At 40.5% G+C, this 21,443-nt stretch overlaps 1 protein-coding gene and 1 pseudogene across 2 annotated transcripts in view; both read right to left on the bottom strand.

The window, feature by feature from the left end:
- The window catches only part of DARS1 (aspartyl-tRNA synthetase 1), a 74,019-nt gene that overhangs the window by 35,279 nt on the left and 17,297 nt on the right, over nucleotides 1-21,443 (bottom strand). For both annotated transcript variants that reach the window (XM_089329252.1, XM_089329253.1), the window contains exon 4: nucleotides 20,408-20,510. In XM_089329252.1, coding sequence (XP_089185378.1) covers nucleotides 20,408-20,510 — 103 coding nt within the window. The remainder of the gene's footprint in view (nucleotides 1-20,407; nucleotides 20,511-21,443) is intronic.
- On the bottom strand, nucleotides 2,034-2,439 carry LOC108176835 (small ribosomal subunit protein eS27 pseudogene; annotated as a pseudogene).

Raw genomic sequence — 21,443 nt, 5'->3', positions numbered from 1 at the left:
ATAGGCAGAGCTGGACTGCTCCGAAGCTGGGAACCAGGAGCCTCTTCTGGGACTCCCACATGGCTACAGGGGCCCAAGCACTTAGTCTAGCTTCCATTGCTTTCCCAGGCCATTAGAAGGGAGCTGGATCAAAATAGAGCAACTGGGACTTGAACTGGTGTCCATATGGGACGCTGGCAAAACAGGCGGAGGCTTAACCTATGCCCGCCCAATGAACACATCTCTTGTATTCTCTTAAGTCAGCTGAACTAGAACTATCACTTAATACCTAGTTAAAATCTTGTGTACTAGGGGCTGGTGCTGTGGCACAGTGGGCTAAGCCTTTGCTTGCAGCGCTGGCATCCCATATGGGCACCAGTTCGTCTCCCAGCTGCTCCTCTTCTGACCCAGCTCTCTGCTATGGCCTGGGAAAGCAGTAGAGGATGGCCCATGTTATTGGGCCCTTGCGGCCAATTGGGGAGTGAACCAGAGGATGAAAGACCTTTCTCTGTGTCTTCCTCTCTGTAACTCTACCTCTCAAACAAAACAAAACAATCTTGTGTACTGAAGAAACTCAGACTTTATTACAGCAAAGAAGTAGTTATTGAACGAACATAAGGTTCCTCTGAGACCAGAAGGATTAAGAGGCTTCATTTTACTTCCCACCCACACGGAAAACCCAGAAGGAGTTCTAGACTCCCAATTTTGGCCTGCCCAGCCATGGCTGGGCAATTTGGGGAGTGTACTGAAACATTTATTTGTCAAGTCTGCCTTTCAAGGAAATGAAAATAAACATACGTACACACAAAACCCCAGCCTATTTAGATATCAATAAAATCGCCGGTGCCGTGGCTCAATAGGCTAATCCTCCACCTTGCGGCTCTGGCACACCGGGTTCTAGTCCCGGTCGGGGTGCCGGATTCTGTCCCGGTTGCCCCTCTTCCAGGCCAGCTCTCTGCTATGGCCCAGGAGTGCGGTGGAGGATGGCCCAAGTGCTTCGGCCCTGCACCTGCATGGGAGACCAGGAGAAGCACCTGGCTCCTGGCTTCGGATCAGCGATGCGCCAGCCGCAGCGCACCACATTGGAGGGTGAACCAACGGCAAAAGGAAGACCTTTCTCTCTGTCTCTTTCTCTCTCACTGTCCACTCTGCCAAAAAAAAAAAAAAAAAACATTCTGATTTTTTGAACTTTGGATAATTTATCTCAAGTATTTCTATATAGCTACTTCTAAACCTATTCCTACATATTTTTGATAATAGCAAATTCAGGAGGAAAAAATTAAAACAAAAAAATTTATGAAAAGGGGTCAGACTACACTTGATATTTAGAATTAGTGACTCTATTAAGATTTTAGGTTTACATTTTGAAACTAATATACTACTACATCTATGTTTTGAAAAAGGGTTGGATCTAACAGCAACTAAAAGCCTTAATTTTTACAGCAGATATAGTAAGGGTGGGAAAAAAAAAAGAAAAAAGAAAAAAGATGGTGCAAGGCAGAGAAACTCCTGGGCACTATTTTATTGCTAGAGAAATGAATCAAGTAAATTAAACACATCTTCTAAGAGCTAAGTCAGCTATTTTTATTATTACTATCCCCTCACACTATCACTGTATTGTGTTTTATACCCCTTTCATTTTCTAACCATCCTTCTGACCCTCCCTATAATTAATCACTCTTCAAATAAGATACATTAGCCTGGTCTTGATATTAAAATGCTCTAGCTAATAGGCATAACTGATTTCATGCCATCCATTAGGAACTGTCAACCATCAATAAATAGCTCAGTTCTAACTAAAACTGTCTTTATAAAAGAAAATCATAAAAAGCACCCATCTTTATGAAAACTGTTCTATACAAATATTTTGAATTTTTAAAAAATTTATTTGAGAGGTAGAGAGACAGAGACAGAGAGCTCCATGTGCCCATCCACTCCCTAAATGTTTACAACAGCCATGGCAACAGCTGAGAGCTGGGAACTCAATCCAAGGTTTCCACATGAGTAGCAGGGACCCAAACAGTTGAGCCATCACTACTTCATCCTAGGGTCTGTACTAGCAGAAAACTTGAGTCAGGAGCCAGAGTAGGGAATTGAATCCAGGAACTCTGATAAGAGAACTGGATTTTTTTTTTTAAATGCAAAATGTGTTTATTGGGAAGGTTTCCCACTCATCTTGATTCAGGGTGCTTTTAGTGCTGCTTCCTTTTTAAGGAACATCCTTCTGTAAGCCTTGCTTTTCCTCCTGTAGGCTGGCAGAGAACAGTGGAGCAGCCAACACACAAAACTACCATTTGTGCATGGCTGAAAACCGTGGTGATTTTATAGCATTCTGGGCACTTCACATCCATGAAATAGGAATTGGGGCTCTGCACCAGGTGCTTCTTCTTGTGTTTCCTCTTCTCCTCTTCTGGAGAGGGATGGAGGAGATCCTTTGTGAGAGGCATATTCCCGTGGGTAGGCCGGAAAGGCGAGAACTGGATGCCTTAACCACTATTCTAAATACTCCTTGCTCAAGATTCTTCTTTTTTTTTTTTTTTTTTTAAAGATTTACTTATTTACTTGAGAGGCAGAATTACAGAGAGAGGGACAGACAGAAAGGTCTTTCATCTGCTGGTTCACTCCCCAAATGGCTGGAACTGGGCCGATTCAAAGCCAGGAGCCAGGGGCTTCTTCGGGTCTTCCATGTGGGCGCAGGAGCCCAAGCACTTGGGCCATCTTCCACTTCCCAGGCAGTGGGATTGGAAGAGAAGTGGCTGAGACACAAACTGGTGCCCATACAGGATGCCAATGTCACAGGCAGAGGCTTAGTCTACTACATCAGAGCATCAGCCCCTCAAGCTTTTTTAGAAACAAATATATACAATACATGACTAATTCAAACAATTATGAAATAGGTAACTTGGAAAAAACAAACAGTACCCAGTTATTTGAAAGAACATTAGTAACATACACTTTACTACTTGGGCCCTCACTTGTGCCTCACTTGAGGGACACTTTCATTATCTATAGTTCTATCAATCTTTATTATCAGTTATCATATCTGTATTACATAAAAAGCAAGAAACTGGAAGCCAGCATTGTATTGTGGTGGGTAAAGCTGTGGACACCTCATATGGGTGCCTGTTTGAGTCCCAGCTGCTCTACTTCCAATCTAGCTCCCTGCTAGTGTGCTTGGGTAAGCAGCAGAAGAGAGACCAAGTACTTGGACCCTTGCACCCACATGGGAGACCAGGAAGAATCTCCTGGCTTCTGGCTTCTGCTGGTCGAGCAGTTGCCACCATTTGGGGAGTGAACCAGTGGACAGATCATCTCTCTGTGTCTCTCCTTATCACTCTGCCTTTCAAATAAACAAAGTAAATCTTAAAAAAAAGAAAGAAACTAAAAAAGTCTGACGGAACAACTAGAAGTAGGAACAATTATTGGATATTGCTGAAGTCAACTGAAGTTTATGCATACACAAGTATAAACACACCAAAACCAGGAAATGGAAAAGAGCCACAGATACCCTTCTATCATTGAGAAAAAGTTAAATACTCATCTCATGTCTTGATTGTCCTATGGTAGTAGTATTCACCCACACTCTTGCCATGGCTTCATATAAGCAGAAAGTACTTGCTCCTTTGAGTTTGGCCGTGTGACTTACTTGGTACCCTTCTCAGAAATCAATTGACCACATACATGAGGCTGTTTACACCACTAGTCTATAGGTCCATCTTTTTTTTTTTTTTTTACAGGCAGAGTTCAACAGTGTGAGAGAGAGACAGAGAGAGAGACAGAGAGAAAGGTCTTCCTTTTCTGTTGGTTCACCCCCCCCAAATGGCCGCTAAGGCTGGTGTGCTGCGCCAATCCGAAGCCAGGAGCCAGGTGCTTCTTCCTGGTCTCCACGCAGGTGAAGGGCCCAAGCACTTGGGCCATCCTCTACTGCCTTCCGGGGCCAGAGCAGAGAGCTGGACTGGAAGAAGAGCAACCGGGACAGAATCCGGTGCCCTGACCGGGACTAGAACCCGGGGTGCCGGCGCCACAGGCGGAGGATTAGCCAAGTGAGCTGCGGCAACGGCCTGTATGTCCATCTTTATGCCAGTACAACATAGTTTTGATTACTGTAGCCTAGAATGGTTGAGTTTCCCTTTTTAGTAATGCTTGAGATTATAAGTGTTTCAGATTTCAAATTTTCTCAGATTTTGAATATTTCCATATATATAATAAGATATCTTAGGGATGGGATCCAAGTCTAAACATAAAATTCATTTGTTTCATATATACCTAAAGCACAGAGCCTGAGGGTAATTTTAGACAACAGTTTTAGTGATCCTGCATTTTGATTCAGACCTTTCATATGAGGTTACATGCAGAGTTTTCTACTTGTGATGTCATGTTGATGCTCAAAGTTTCAGATTTTGGATTTTCAGAGTAAGGATGCTTTCTACCCATAGCAAGGTATAAAATCCAAAGTGTGAGTCCTCCAACTTCGTTGCTTTTTTAAAAGATCATTTTGGCTATGTGAAGTCCTTTAAGATTCAAGTACATATTTTAGGACAGGTTTTTAAAATTTTTGTAAAAAAAAATGCTTTTGGTATCTTGAATGATTATATTAAATCTGTAGATTGGTTTGGACAGTTGTCATGATACTGAGTTTTGAGTTCATCTGCTACTTTTTTTCTTTTTGACTCACACAATCTTAATAAAGTCATAAAAAATAAAATTCTCGAGTTCCCAGATATGATCTGGCTACAAAGGCTTTGAAATACATCTGGAATGACTTATCATACAAGTCTGTTTTCTTTCGGGCAGGCTTATTTATGCCTCTCAATTACTATCCTTCAGAAATGCCGAAGATCATAATAGAACTCTGCAATAGGGAGAAGAAGTAACAAAGAAAAAAGAAATTAAGAGAAACGTGCTTGAGCAGCCAAGAAAGCAACAAGTTTCAAAACAGAGAGAATAGTATCAATGGATCGAAAAGGACTGAGTAGCTACATATCTCCAAATATTTTTGATAATTTAGCAATAATGAATGGATGCAAATCCAAATAATTTTCCTGATAATTTTTAATTTGGGAGTTACTGACATCTTGCTAGAATTGATTAGACTATCATTTCTTGCTCTCTCCCTTTGTCTCTCCCTCTTTCTTTGTTAACTCTTTCAAATAAATAAATAAACCTTTAAAAACAAAACAAAACTATATAATACGGGGCAGGCATTGTGGTGTAGTGGGTAAAGCTGCAGCTTGCAATGCCAGCATCCCATATTGGCGCTGTTTTGTGTCCTGGCTGCTCCATTTCCAATCCAGCTTCCAGCTAATGGCCTGGAAAAAAAGTAGCAGAAGATGGCCCCCAAATGCTTGGGCCCTTGCTACCCTCGTGGGAGACTTGGAAGAAGTTGTTGGCTTTGTCCTGGCCCCAACACTGGCTGTTGTGGCCATCTAGGAGAGTGAACCAGTAGATGGAAATCTCCCTTTGTCTCTCCCTCTAACTGTCAAATAAATCAATCTTTTTTTTTTTTTTTGACAGGCAGAGTTAGTGAGAGAGAGAGAGACAGAGAGAAAGGTCTTCCTTTTCCATTGGTTCACCCCCAAAATGGCCGCCACAGTTGGCACACTGCACCGATCTGAAGCCAGGAGCCAGGTGCTTCCTCCTGGTCTCCCATGTGGGTGCAGGGCCCAAGCACTTGGGCCATCTTCCACTGCCTTCCTGGGCCACAGCAGAGAGCTGGACTGGAAGAGGGGCAACCGGGACAGAATCCGGCGCCCCAACCGGGACTAGAACCCGGGGTGCCGGCGCCACAGGTGGAGGATCAGCCTAGTGAGCCGCGGCGCCGGCAAAATAATCAATCTTAAAAAAAAAAAAACTACACAAAATCTAAGTGTAGTAGTATCAGCAATAACATCTTGGTTGAACTTACATTTTTAGTTTTACCTTCAATCTATGTTTTTTTCTTTCTTTTAAATTTATTTATTTGAAGGTCAGAGTTATAGAGTGGTAGAGGCAGAGGCAGAGGCAGAGACAGAAAAAGAGACCTTCCATCTGTTGGTTTACTCCTCAGATGGCCGCAACAGCTAGAGCTGTGCTGATTTGAAACCAGGAGCCAGGAGCTTCTTCCAGGTCTCCCACACGGCTGCAGGGACCCAAAGGACTTGGGCCATCTTCTACTGCTTTCCCAGGCCATAGCAGAGAGCTGGATCGGAAGTGGAGAAGCCTGGTCTCGAACTGCACTGCAGGCAGTGGCTTTATCTGCTTTGCCACAGCACCCGCCCTCTATGGTTTCTTTGTAGAAATCCATTTAAAGCCTCTGAGGGCCAGCTTATTAAATATATATATATATATAATCCCCATAAACCAATTATCTAGGTACTGTACATGGAAATTGGCTATAACACACTGACACTGAACCTGAGAGTATGGGTGCCAGTGAGTGCTCTTTTTTGTTATGATACTGCGATCCTCCTTCAGAAACCTCCCATGCTTTAGGTAACATGTGACCTGAGACAAAATCCAGTGATGGGCCCTGAGTTTACTGATAAATTAGCTACTAAAAAACTCAAATGCTCTCTCATCCTTTTAAGGAAAAGAAGGAAGTATGAAAGAAGCGAGGGAAGGAAAAAGAGAGGAACAAAGATTGCTTCATTATTTTCTCCCCCTTTAAAACAACAGACTCAAGCAAATCACATTTTGAAGACTAGTGGGGTAGGCCTGGAGTAGATAAAAATAATCATAAACACTGAGAAAAGGTAGTTGTTGCAGTAGGTGGTTTGGAAGTTACTGGTGGAGGATCTAAAGTGAAAAAATATTTGACAGCACACAACTTTATTCAAAAGTTTTCATATAAATGAAATGTACACTTTTCATGTAAATGACAGACAAAAAACTCCGGGGAAAAAGTAGTTCCTTTATCTCTTCCTGATTGGGTCCCACTTTAGGGTACTGACTTTGGCCTAGTCCTTTAGGAGTATACCACAGGATCACCTCCAGTCCAGCCTGTCATATATACATCTTCAAATTCCCACATCCACCAGAGTACCAGGACCACACTAGGTGCTAAACAGAAGTTTTCTAAATCAATATACTTTTTCTGAGTAGCGTTTTGATATTTTCCAGATCTAACAGTTAAAGTGGCAAACTGAAATTTTAACCTACCAACTAGTAAAACATCTTTTTTAGGTGAAAGATCTAGAAAGGAAAGAAAATAAACAAACTTGTGTGTTGCTAGGTGATTCATTAGAGAATAGGAAACACTGCTGTGACTCACCAGCTACCAATAAATCATTCAACCACAATGACTAATACAAAGAAAAATAAAATACTTATATATACAAGGCCATCAGGGCTACCTTCTAAAAACTTGAACTTTATAAGACTCAACCTTGATCAACACAAACTGGTCTGTTAATCACCTTAAATAAAAAGGCACTAAAATAAAATAATAAATTAAAAGACAAAAGAGGATAATTTTTTGCCTCAACTCCAGTATTGGCTACTAACTATTATATAACTAATGTGCACATAAGATGAGGATCCAGAAACACTGGCCTAGACAGGGAGAGCATCTTCTTGCTTCCAAATTTCATTTAAAGGCTTTAAACTATTCAGATATACAATTAGGAATCTGTTCTTAAAATCTCGAGGGAATTACATGTACAAACATCTCTATGTAACTCATTCAAACTGTCTCATTTTTATACACATTCAGCCATGAGAAAATTGATTTTCCAACAAATTGATTAAAATAATGTGGTGAAGACTCTTGTGGCACTTAAATCCAATTAGTGAGTCAACTTTTTTGATTACTATATTGATTAATTGGATATTCCTAGGACAGATAATTTTGGGAAAATAGTTGACTAGAAACTGAACTACAATGCTTCTTTTAAGGAAAATACTCAAAAACTAGAAATTGCTAGCAGGTTCAATTTAGTCAATAATGCTAAAGATAATTTACTTCAGATTTAATATCTAAAGTAAATGCTAAGATGGTTATCTACTTAAGATATTAAAAGTGACCCCATATTTTGCCTTTTAAATGATTACAAAACCCCAGCTGGAACTATCTCAGTTGATATTTTTAATAGTGGAGTCCTTGCTTTTTTCCACCTGGTATATGGCCAGAGGGAATAGAGTAAATGTAAGGCCTTGTGGAATTAACATATAAATACCATTATTTCTCTCACTTCGCTGTGTGTGAGTTCATGTTTTAATGTCTGGTATCTCTGGATGGTAAATTCAAAATGGAAACATCTTGAAAGTAAGTAAATAGTCTTTAGCCACTCCCACAGTACTAAAAATAACTGCAAGCATTTCATACACAAAAACTGATCTAAGAATGAAAATTAAATGGAGACTAAATCGCCCTTTCTCTCTCAGACATATTTCTATACACACTATTTTCTAAATCAGATTCCAGCAGAATGGCTGGTTGGCCCATCAACAAAAGCTACCCAAAGAGAATGTGTTACTAAATATTCTGTTGAATGATCTCATGCTGCATTGGTTCTAAAATTTAATATAAGCTGGAACATTTATAAATAAGGATGTTTTGTTTTATTTAAGCAAAAGAATTCACCAGGATTGGTTTACATGCTGTTGGTTATGTGCTTTTTAAATCAAGATTGAAAGCTGATAGAATATGAAGGAATGGAACTCAAAGTATTTTCCAAATATTTCCTTTGTCATTAGAAACTAAATGATAAACAGGAATGAGATCCTGAAGAGTTCAGCAAAACAATGAAAATACAGGCAGCCTAGAAAACTCAGTTTTCATTAGAAAGTATGATATATCCAAGGGTCCAGTTTAGGAATGGAAATCAACCGTTATACCGACAAATACTATACAATACATTCAAATCTCCACATTAGATAATGGAATCAGGAATCTGTGAGACAGGGGAGCTTCTGGCAAGATAAAAAGAAGGGAACAGAGGATAAGGATGCAGTGAGAGCAGTTCTTGGAACAGAACATGGGGTTCTATAAGGTGAGAAGGAGATTGAAAAGAATGGAGAAAAAACAGAGACTGATAAAAAAAAGACTAAAAGTCTTGAAGAGGTCCAACAGAAGATTAGGAGGCATGGGAGAAGCAGACTAGTGGAAATTATGGTCTGACAGAATGGTGACTGCAGTTTAAAATGCTGAAGTTGGGGCCGGTGCTGTGGCACAGTGGGTTAAAGCCCTGGCCTGAAAAGCCAGCATCCCATATGGGTGCTGGCTCGAGACCTGGCTGCTTCTGATCCAGTTCTCTGCTATGGCCTGGGAAAGCAGTAGAGGATGGCCCAAGTCCTTGGGCCCCTGCACCCACGTGGGAGACCCAGAGGAATTTCCTGGCTCCTGGCTTCGGATCGGTGTAGCTCCAGCAGTTGCAGCCATCTGGGGAGTGAACCACTGGATGGAAATCCTTTCTTTCTCTCTCTCTCTCTCTCTCCCTCCCTCCTTCCCTCCCTGCCTGGCTCTTCTCTCTGTGTAACTCTGATTTTCAAATAAATAAATAAGTCTTTTAAAAAATAAAATAAAATAAAATGGTGAAGTTCTCAGGGGCAAAAATCCAAGCTGTGACCATAGGAGTGAGTTGTTAAAAAGGAGTAATGATGAAGACAGTGGAGAAAAAAGGACCAGTAAGGCCAGGGTATTTCATAATGACACTCAAAATGAAAAGAAGGCTTGAAAGGGGAGGAGTAGACTACTATTAGCCAAAAAATAAGATGTTTTTTGGAGAAGAAACCTATTTCAGTCTTTGGGTTTTTCATGAACTCAAAAGGCTGGAACTTTAATTTACTGAACACAAATAAGTTGAGGAGATTAGCTGCCTAACCAATAGCACTGCCATTTTCTTTGCTAAGAGGCAACTTTTGTTCAGTAACCACCCTTTATTTCTCACATGTGCTAAAGGAAGGTGAGCTTATCCTAGCTCTAGAGAGAGGGTCATGTTTAGTCTCAGCTCATACAGACCACCTGCTATAGATTAAAGGTTATCATTTCAGTTCTAGTGTCTCGTTTCTCAAATTAGATACTTTTAAGTCATCTTCTATTTGGTTATTTTCCTCACCCCACCCATAAGCAGTAAGCAAAAAGGTAAGACTCATGTTTTTATCAACTGATTGGGCAAACATCACAATCTGTTTCAAGAAGACAGCTGGTTTTGCCATAACACTTGTTTTGGAAATGTGAAATTGTTCCAATAATATGGATGCAGTCATATTAGGGAACAATTTGAGCACAATGAGAGTTTTTATATTTGCCTATGCCAGACTCCAACAGTGAGAACACTTGGTTAGTGCAAATAAGAGTTTGGTTAATGCAAACAAAAGTGTTCAGGTAAACTTAGCACACAGACACATATAATACACAAACATGTGGGTGGGTATTGTGGCATAGCACGTCAAGTAGCTGCTGCATGGGACACCCACACTCCTCATTAGAACTGCTGGTTCCAGTCCTGGTTGCTCTGCTTCTGACCCATTTCCCTGCTAATGTGCCTGGGAAACAGTGGATGGCAGCTCAAGTACTTGAGTTCCTGCTACCACCCACCTGGGTGACCCAGATGGAGTTTCTGGCTTCTGATTTCACCTGGCCCAGCCCCTGGTTGTAGCCACAATTCGTGGAGTAAACCAGAGGATGGCAGAAAATTTCTCTTTTTCTCTATCACTCTACCTTTCAAATAAATAAATCTTTTTTACAAAACAAAAGTTAAAAACCCACAGCAAACATCTACGTGTGACCTACGTGATTAGGCCCACCCCTCCACATCTGGTGTTAGAACTTTTCCTCCAATTTCAAACAGTTTTCCTTCCATTACTTTTTTTTTTTTTTTTAAGATTTTACTTATTTGAAAGGCAGAGTTACACAGAGGCAGAGAGAGACACAGAGGGGGAAAGAGAGGGAGGGAGGGAGGGAGGGAGAAAGAAAAAGAAAGAAAGAGAGAGAGGTCTTCCATCTGCTGCTTCACTCCCCAAATGGCCGCAACAGCTGGAGCTATGCTGATCCGAAGCCGGGAAGGAGCCAGGAGCTTCTTCCCGGTCTCCCATGCAGGTGCAGGGCCCCAAGGACTTGGGCCGTCTTCTACTGCTTTCCCAGGCCATAGCAGAGCGCTAGATTAGAAGTAAAGCAGCTGAACTTGAATCGGCACCCATATGGGATGCCAGAACTGCAGACACAGGCCCCTAAAAGCTTTTCAAGTATTTATTTGAAAGGCAGAGAGAGAGAGAATGAGAGAGAATTCTTCTATCAGTTGACTCATTCCCTAAATGACTGCAACAGCTGGAGCAGGGACAGGCTGAAGCTAGGAGCTAGAAAATCAGTCTAAATCTCTCATGTGAGTGGAAGAGACCTAAGCATTTGCGCTCATCCTCACAGACCCAGGGTAAACATGAGCAGGAAGGTGAAATGGGAACTGGATCCAGGACTTGAATCCAGGCAGGCTCTCTGATATGGGACGCAGGCATGCCAAGTGGTGTCTTAAGTGCTAGGCCAAATGCCAGCCCCTCAGTTATACCTTTTTTCTTTTTTAAGATTTATTTATTTATTTTGAAGTCACAGTTATACTGAGAGATGAGAAGCAGAGAGAGAGAGAGAGAGAGAAGTCTCCCATCTGCTGGCCCACTCCCCATCCGGCCACAACAGCCAGATCCGAAGCTAGGAGCCAGGAGCCTCCTCAGGGTCTCCAACACGGGTGCAGGGGCCCAAGTACCCGGGCCATCCTCCACGGCTCCCCCAGGCCACAGCAGAGAGCTGGATTGGAAGTGGAGCAGCTGAGACCCAAATTGGCGCCCACATGGGATGCTGGCACTAAAGGCAGAGGCTCCACCCACAATGCCACAGCACCGGCCCCAGGTTATACTTTCTAAACGAATTTTTCTCCCTACCATTTTGATTCTCAATAACTTCGGAACAGGGTCTAATAGACTATATTCTAAAGAGACTTCTATTGTGAAGGGCTTTGAATTAATATATTATCAAACAGAGGAAGGAATATACGGAGGCTACAGTGTGAACCCTGCAGTCAAAAAGACCTTAGAAAAAGAAAAAAAAAAGACCTTAGTCAAAACATTTAACACTACATTTAACATTTAACACTACACTGTGGTGTAGTGGGTGAAGCCGTTGCCTGCAATGCTGACATCCCATACATCCACCGGTTTGAGTCTTGGCTGCTCCACTTCCCATCCAGCTCCCTGCTGATACACATGGGTAAGCAGTAGAAGATGGCCCAAGTCTTCCAGTCCCTGAACCCATGTGGGAGACCTAGAAGAAGCTTCCGGCTTCAGATCACCCCAGCTCTGGCCATTGTGGCCATCTGTGCAGTGAACCAGTGGATGGAAGATTCTCTGTTAATTCTTTCAAATAAATAAATTAATCTTTTAAAATAATATTTCAAATCTCACTTTCCTCATTTGTGAAAAAGAACAAACTAAAGGGAGACAGTGCTGTGGTGGCCCAGGTCCTTGGGCAACTGCACCCACGTGGGAGACCTGGAAGCTCTTGGCTCCCAGCTTCGGATCAACTCAGCTCTGGCTGTTGTGGGAGAGTGGAACCAGCTCTACCTCTCTCTGTAACACTTTTTTTTTTTTTTTATTTGACAGACAGAGTTAGACAGTGAGAGAGAGAGACAGAGAGCAAGGTCTTCCTTCTGTTGGTTCACTCCCAAAATGGCTGCCACGGCCAGCACTGCGCTGATCCAAAGCCAGGAGCCAGGTGCTTCTTCCTGGTCTCCCATGTGGGTGCAGGGGCCCAAGCACTTGGGCCATTCTCCAATGCCTTCCCGGGCCACAGCAGAGAGCTGGACTGGAAGAGGAGCAACCGGGACTAGAACCCGGCACCCATATGGGATGCCAGTGCTGCAGGCAGAGGATTAACCAAGTAAGCCACGGCACCGGTCCCTCTGTAACTCTTTCAAAAGAATATCTACACATTTTAGGGCTGCCGTGAAGATGAAACAAGAAAATCCAAGTAAAACACTTTACATCTCCATACTTAGTATATGTCAATTTTTTTTAAAGATTTATTTATTTATTTGAAAGAGTCACACAGACAGAGGAGAGGTAGAAACAGAGAGAGAGGTCTTCTATCTGATGGTTCACTCCCCAATTGGCTGCAACGGCCAGAGCTGTGCTGATCCAAAGCCAGGAACCAGGAGCTTCTTCCGGGTCTTCCATGCGGGTGCAGGAGTCCAAGGACTTAGGCCATCTTCTACTGCTATCCTAGGCTATAGCAGAGAGCTGGAGAGGAAGTGGAGCAGCCAGGTCTTGAACCGGTGCCCATATGGGATGCCGGCGCTTCAGGCCAGGACCCCAATATATGTCCATTATTACTGCCTTTATTTTGAAAATATATGTATTTTTCTTTGTTTGAAAAACAGAGACAGTGAGAGTGAGATAGAAAGAGATTGATCTCCTGTCTGCTGGTTCACTATCCAATTGCCTCTAACAGTCATGGCTGGGCCAGACTGAAGTCAAGAGCCTAGAACTCATTCCAGGTCTCCCACGTAGGGGGCAGGGAGCCAGCTACTTGAGCCATCATCTGTTACCTCCCAGGGTATAAGCAGGAAGCTGGAAAGGGAAGCAGAACTGGGGCTCGATCCTGACTGTGGCACTAAAATCTTGCCCCTATTATTGCTATTATAATAAGCCAACTTATTACTTTCCCTCTATGCCATATTGGGGAAGATTCTGGTGACCATTGCAATGTACTTTCCAGACCTGGTATAGGACTAGTAAAAGGAACACAAATAAATATACAAATTCATGCTAGTTATCTTGTCAAGATAAAGCGAGAACAGTCACTATACTGAATTTTAATAACAAATTAGGTGTTTTTAAATATTAAAAATATCTCACATGCAATAAAAATACCAAAGTCCAAAAGTTAAAGCTTAGTTGAATAGAGACTTCAGAAGGAGATTGAGAAGAGTTTGGTCAATGAGAAACCCTTTGTCACCAGTTGACTGGGAATCAAATCTCTGGGTTCTCTGGCCCTCTTTAAGGCCCAGCTGTCCACTAGTGCTTTGCAAAAATAAAAGGTGTAAGTCATCCTAGTAGTTCTATGAAGACTTATTTTATGAACTCATTCTTCTTCATCAAAACCCAAGAATTCGGAGTCTAAAATAATCTAGGTGAAAAGTATACACTATTCAATAAGGCACAGACCAGGGATTCTGAAACTACAATACAGGCTTTCTTTAGTAGAACAAAAAAAGTCAGGGACTCTCAGTAATCAAAGAAACTAGTTTTATTATGTTACTTTAATACCTAACAAGTATAAAATTAGTATAAATGCTGATGCTTTAAGTTTACAATCAAAATGAATTTTTAAAGAGAATAACAGAATAAAAACAATATTAATTTACTAAAACAAAACTGCTGACATTTGGTTTACTGTATAAAGCTGTAGCCTCAGCACTAATTCTATATTTAATCTGTTTCTGCATATGATTTCAATGCTAATAATGTGAAGAAAGCCTGTTCACAATTACATAAAACATTAACTCAGAGTTTGGTTCAGGATATTTGGGCCTCAAAATTAACCAAAATTTTGCAGAGCACAGTCCAACAATAACAATTTAAATAAAGTATCAGCTAATAATTTTATAAAACTCCTTGTTGATGTGAAAGTTAATGTGGTATTATTAGAAATATGCATAAAATGGGTTATTGAACATCTAATCTGCTAAATATTGAAACTGGAAATAGAAACATTTTTCCTTGCATGAGAACTATTGTTCTATCAGTTATCTGACAAAAATAGGATTCAGTACAGACAAAATAGGATTCAGTACAACTGCTCAAATGGTAAAGGTTTTTTTGAGTTCAGAAAGTCTCCACTACCAGGTACCACATGGAAACCAAGCCAGTCAGCATGTGTTTCTATTCAAACTACTGTGAAATCATCTCCACAGAACACAGATATCATTCAGTTACAGATGAATGCAATTGTAAATGTGATAGTAAATGCTAATAGAGGCACTACATTCACAGAGCAGCTCTCAAATGCAAACTGGCCTTTAAGATGCTATAGAACGACATCTTAAGGTTATTAAAAATAAAACTATCCTAAAATTAAATATATTTGATATATTTATTTATATTTTATATATTTAATATATATGGAAAATACCCAGCCTTTTAAAAATATATATGTAGACCCCTAAGAAATGAATGGAAAGAAACCAATCAATAAGTATTAATGAAGATATAATGAATAAAGCTGGCACTGTGGTATAGGTTAATCCTCCAACTGCAGTGCCGAGATCCCATATGGGCACCGGTTCTAGTCTGGCTGCCCCTCTTCCCATCCAGCTTTATGCTGTTGCCTGGGAAAGCAGTGGAAGATGGCCCAAGTCCTTGGGCCCCTGCACCCGCATGGGAGACCGAGAGGAAATGCCTGGCTCCTGGCTTCGGATCAGCTCAGCTCTGACTATAGTGGCCATTTGGGGAGTGAACCAACGGAAGGAAGATCTTTCTCTCTGTCTCTCCTTCTCACTGTCTATAACTTTACCTCTCAAATAAAAATAAATAAAACCTTAAAACAAAAAAAAGAGGTCATTGTTGGCACAGAGTCTGTCCAGTCTGAAGTGGGAAGTAACACTGTAATGACGGAACCAGCAGGCAGAATACTGCACATGGTTGGAAATAGGAAGCCATTAAATTTTAGATAAAACTGGCATTGAAAAAAGAAACTTATGACAAGTATAGACCTAAGGAGGGATCAGGAAGAACAGGTATCCCCAATAAATTTTAGTTTAATAAGTGATTGGACTATTTTGCTCTAACCAATTACACGTGGTAGAAATTATAAAGAGGGGCCGGCACTGTGGCATGGTGGGTAAAGCTGTTGCCTGTGGTACTGGTATCCGATATGGGTAATGATTCTTGTCCTGGCTGCTCTACTCCAATCAGTTCTCTGCTGTGGCCTGGGAAAGCAGTAGAAGATGGCCCAACTCCTTGGGCCCCTGTACCCACATGGGAGATCCGGAGGAGGAGGCTCCAGGCTCCTGGCTTTGGATCAGCCCAGCTCCGGCTGTTGCAACCATTTGATGAGTAAACCAGTGGATGGAAGACTATTCTCTCTCTGGCTCTCTGCCTTTCAAATAAATAAATAAATCTTAAAAAAAAAAAAAAAGAAATTATAAAGAACAAGACTAAACAGAGATGAAAACAATTTGAAGCCAAGTATCTAAAAAAATCATTTGAGAGATACACAGAAGACTTTAATCTCAAATATTTTTTAATAAATAATTAAAGTATTACTTTCATTTTAGGGCCCTATCTAAAAACAGGATTATCCTTCATGCTTATAAATATGGAAGTGCATGTGATAAAAATTCTTACTTATCATAGTTAAAATCAAATAGAGGAATATTTTAAAATTTATGTATTTATATTAGAGGCAAAGAAACATGAATAAACTTTTTGTTTTCACAGTGGAGCCAATAAACATCTGTTTTAAATAAAACCGTTTGTGGGGTGAGCATCTGACCCTCAGCAGTTAGGATGCTGCCTGAGACACCTGCATCCTGTATTGGAGTGCTTGAGTTTGAGTTCTGGCTCTGCTTCCAGTTTCCTGGTAACAGACACGCACGGCAGAGATGAGGGCTCCAGGGACTGGGTCCCTGCTACTTATGTGGGAGACTTGGAATTGAGTGCTAGGCTCTCGGCTTTGGCCTATCCCAGCCCTGGCTGTTGCAGTCATATTGGGGAATGAACCACTGGATGAGATAACTTTCTCTCTGCTTTTCAAATAAAATGAAAATAAATAAAAACTAAAAATAAGAAAATAAAACAGTTTGTTATACCTAGCCAATAATGATAATTTCCAGGAAAAGGATCTCGAAGGATAAAGAAAAAAAATCCATATACTGTTTCCCTTAATAAGTTCTAAAAAGCTTTTAGAGTTTACATACGATTTCACTTGATTGATTACTGACAGAGCAAGCAATAATTTTCAAAGTAAAGCTTTCTGTTCTTAATTTTCTTTAAAAGTTAGTACTTTGTGGACATGCACTTGACCTGTATCCCATACTGAAGTTCTTGGATTCCATACCTACCACCTACTAATCCAGACCCTGGGAAGTAGTGGGATAGCTCAAGTAATTGAATTTTTGCCGCCCACACAGAAGTTCCCTGCTCCCACCAGGATGTTGTAGGCATGTGGGCAGTGAATAAAAAAATAAGGGATAGCCACTGTGGCATCGCGGGTAAAGCCTGCAGTGCTGGCATCCCATCTGGGTGCCAGTTTGAGTTCTGGCTGCTTCATTTCTGATCCAGCTCCCTGCTGATGCACCTGGGAAAGCAGAGAAGGATGACCCAAGTCCTTGGGCCCCAGTACCCGTGTGGGAGATGAGGAAGAAGCACCTGGCTCTGGACTGGCTCAGGACTGGCTGTTGCAGCCATTTGAGAAGTGAACGAGCAGAAAGACCTCTCTCTCTGTCCCTATCTCTCTCTGTAACCCTGTCTTTCAAGTAAATAAAAAAAAAATCTTTAAAAAATAAGTAAATAACATTTTAGGAGATACTAAAAATTAGTACTTTGAACCTATCATACTGCTAACTTTCTGTCCGAAAGGAGATGTGACTTAGATTTCTATTACCAACAAGGATCAAGATTTCTGAACTACCTCAGAAGCACAGACTAAAATCACACAAAAAGGACAAGGTGACTGGCCTATCTGGAGCATGAGGTCATATTTCTAGGAAATTACATTATCAACCCACCAGAAAAAAACAAAAAAGTCACTAGAATAAACCTTATTTTTATCACTAGGATCTTAGTCATGAGAATTTTCTTTTTTATAAAGTAGCAAAAGTCATTACACATCTACTATTACTCAAGCTTGATTCCTTAACACACTAGTGCCAAAAGTTCAATAATTATAATTTGAGTACCACATGTTAACCCTATTGTATAAAATTGGCTCTATCTGCTTGTATATAACCAGTCAAAGGCTTTATAATTTGTAACAGCTCAACCTTTTCCCACACATTGCTAATTATATGAAGTCTGGTTTTCTAGGGGACCAAAAATAGCCACATGTTCTTTGTTAAAACAAAATTCCAAGTCATAAATTAATTGTTAAACCTGAATTACATCTAGTCCTTGATTAAGTTCCATTTCAGAAATTATTAAACCAAGCTAAATTATTTTTCTCATGACTGGAAGAAAGATCATCCTTATACCATCTGAATTGGATGAAGGCCTTTCTTTAAGCACCATGAAAGTACAATTAACTAAGTTCTGCTTAGGAGACCACTTCCAAGTATCTCTTCCAGCTGGTAATCTCTGGTTAAATCTGATAAAGTCAATTCTGTTACTAAGTCCCAGATTCTGAAGACCCAAAATAATAAGAATAACTTACTTGTAGATTACTTTAAGATGTTTACTTCTTATGGATTGACTGCCCACTTGTGAGCAGAATGTCTCTCAGTGAATAGTATGGGTGAGAGGGGTTTTCAAAAGAGTTTTAGGCTACAATTTCATCTTTTGGAAAATAACACTGCAGTTATAATGCAGTTTAGTGGAAGAAATGTATCCTCTATAAAACGATCAGCTTCATATATTAGTTTTAAGAACAAAGTTGATATATAAAAAATAAAAACATGAAGATTTATTGATTTGAGATTGCTTTTTTCCAGGAGATTAAATGTAATTTATCATGTTTGTGGTTTCCAGGTACTTTACTTCTGGTAATCAAGCTCATTTATGTCACACTTCACAGCATACACACTGATCTTAAAATGCTGGGTGACAAAAAGCATCCTCCAAGCAGACCTCCTCACTGACTATGAGGTGAAACTACCAGGAGAGACAGGAAGAAGACATGAAGGTGGCAGTGTCTGAATGCAGAACTGTGAAGTAGAGAGCAGAGGGCTATAGAAACAGTAGCACTAATACTACTGAATTCATCAACGAATTGATTTTTTTCATGACACTTAAGTTTTTAAACAGAAGAGCATGTCTTACTATGATACAACGAAATTCAATTTGATAAATATATCTCTAAACCAAAACCAGTTACTGAGCACACACTATATGTAAAAACTGTGCTTGGGGGTGTCAAAATGGGCCCAAACATAAATTAGGATATTAAATTGGATCAACTTTTCTAATGCTAAAATTCATAATTCCACCTGTATCAATCCATCTTTGAAAATATACATTTAAAGAAGAGACTTAAAAATGAATAGAAGAATATAGTATTTACTCTAGATTCCGTTTCTTTTTTTTTTTTTTTAAGATTTTTTTATTTGAAAGTCAGAGTTACACAGAGAGAGAGAGAGAAAGAGAGAGAGAGAGAGAGAAAGAGAGATCTTCCAGTCGTTGGTTCTCTTCCCAATTGGTGGCAATGGCCAGAGCTGTGCCTATCTGAAGCCAGGAGCCAGTAGCTTTCCCAGGCCATAGTAGAGAGCTGGATTGGAAGTGGAGCAGCTGGGACTCAAACCAGTGCCCACATGGAATACAGGCACTGCAGGCGGTGGCTTTATCTGCTAGGCCACAACACCGGTCGCCAATTTCTTTTTTAAGAACCATTTACACAAATAAAGTATTGTATTACTTATAAATGTAAAATTGTTTTCTCAGGTTTCCTTTGATCATCAACATGGAAATAAAAACTCAAATTGAGAAAAACATACAAGGGGACTTTCAAAAACTCATGGAAAATGTGTATTATGAAAGACTATACATGGATTTCAAAAACTTGGGCACCAAAATAAACTTACCTTTTAATTCCATTTTTCCAAAGATTTTTTTTGAAGTATTCTCATACAGGCCAACAAAACTAGCCACATAAACAACTACCAACTAACTCAGAGCCACAGCATGTATAACCACCTTTTTTTTCTACTTCAACATCCTGCCTCTTGCAAGCCGAACAAAACAATGTGCTTCTATAGGAACTCAGAGCTAGATAGCAAGACTGTAAGAGAAAAGCCAAGTTTTATCTTTTTTTTCCCCTAAACCTTCAGGCGTCAAAGCTCAGTTGTAACATATTATAACATACGTCTTACTTCCTTCCAGAGGAAATACTTTACAAGACTACATTCTTTTACTTTATACACTTTTATTATTCAGCTAGAGAACCTGTTGCTCAGCATGCAAATCTCAAACTGGGGGAGGGAGGGTAGGAGGAAATGAAGCTCAACAAACACAACAAATAAAGTTGCTCTGCTGAGTTGAGACTGCCAAGCTTTTTGTTACTCTACTTGAAAGTAAATGTGACTTGTCTGTACAGAGTGCTGCTTCAGCAATTCCAAATGAATTTTAAGCCTGTGCTCCATATTTTCTCTTTTGTAAGTTTAATGTATTCAGCAACACTGAACTGACAATTTAAATAACTACATTTTCAAACAAACGAAGCATTGATGTTAATGTATGAAAATGGTCCAAACCCCTGGGAGTCTTCGTTCCCACCATTGTTGACTCTGACAACAGGATATAATTGCTTACTTACTTGGCAGCGAATTTAACCATCTGCTTGCTTGCATGGTCTCCCACTGCCACAAGAGCCTGGACGTTAAACTGCTGCTGACGTAGGACTAAGAAGCACTGCTTTCCTGAATAAGACAGAAATTACACAAGTGCGTTAAGGACATGCCTCTTCAGGTTTTACAAAGGAAAATGTTTCTCGACTTTAAAATTAGGTCAAAATTTATTTTATTCATCAGACACGTGTGTGTATGTGTGTGTGTGTATCCATCCAGCTTCCATAGCCAAGATATTCACATTGATGGGTTTTAAAGAAACCCAAATTCCTACTATGAATAACAAAAATGCTTGTAAGATTTTTGTTATGAGAATACAGGCAAATCACCAACTTCAAAAAAATTATAAACTAAGAAAACAGTTTGCCATTGAGTTGAATTTTTTTACATTTTTTTAAAATACGTATTTATTTATTTGAAAGTCAGAGTTATGGAGAGAGGGAGAAACAGAAAAAGATCTTCCATCCACTGGTTCACTCCCCAATGGCTGCAATGGCCAGGACTGAGCCAGGCCAAAGCCAGGAGCCAGCTGAGCCAGCTTTATGTGGGTCTCCCACAGCGACGACAAGGGCCCTGGGACTTGGGCCATCTTCTGCTTTCTCCAAAATGCCGCCCCTGCTCCCACCACCCCCACCCTCATCACTGCACTGATTCATCAAAAACAATTTCAAGTAACTTCAGATGACTTTCAACATTCATTAACCAGTAGATCCTATAGGCAACAAAACCTGACTGCTAAGGAAGCTTCACTGATGCCACCACAAAAGTGCTAACAAAGTACTCAAAAACAAGAACACAGCGTTTTATGGGGTGGTCCACGTACAGAGTTCTTCCTAACAAAGTGCAATTTGAAGAGCATTTACATTGACAGGCTAGTTCCTTTCGTGTTCTATGTTCCCTTTATCATGTTCCTAATTTTTCAGCTTTATTAAGGTCTTGCACTGAGTATAAGGGTCTTTCAGTGACCAGCCAAAGCTGGGGGCCAGGAACTCAATTCATGACTCC

This window comes from Oryctolagus cuniculus, chromosome 3, assembly GCF_051225735.1.
Source record: "Oryctolagus cuniculus isolate XC-2025 breed Fujian yellow rabbit chromosome 3, ASM5122573v1, whole genome shotgun sequence".
NCBI lineage: Eukaryota > Metazoa > Chordata > Mammalia > Lagomorpha > Leporidae > Oryctolagus > Oryctolagus cuniculus.
This window is presented reverse-complemented; position numbering and strand designations above follow the sequence as displayed.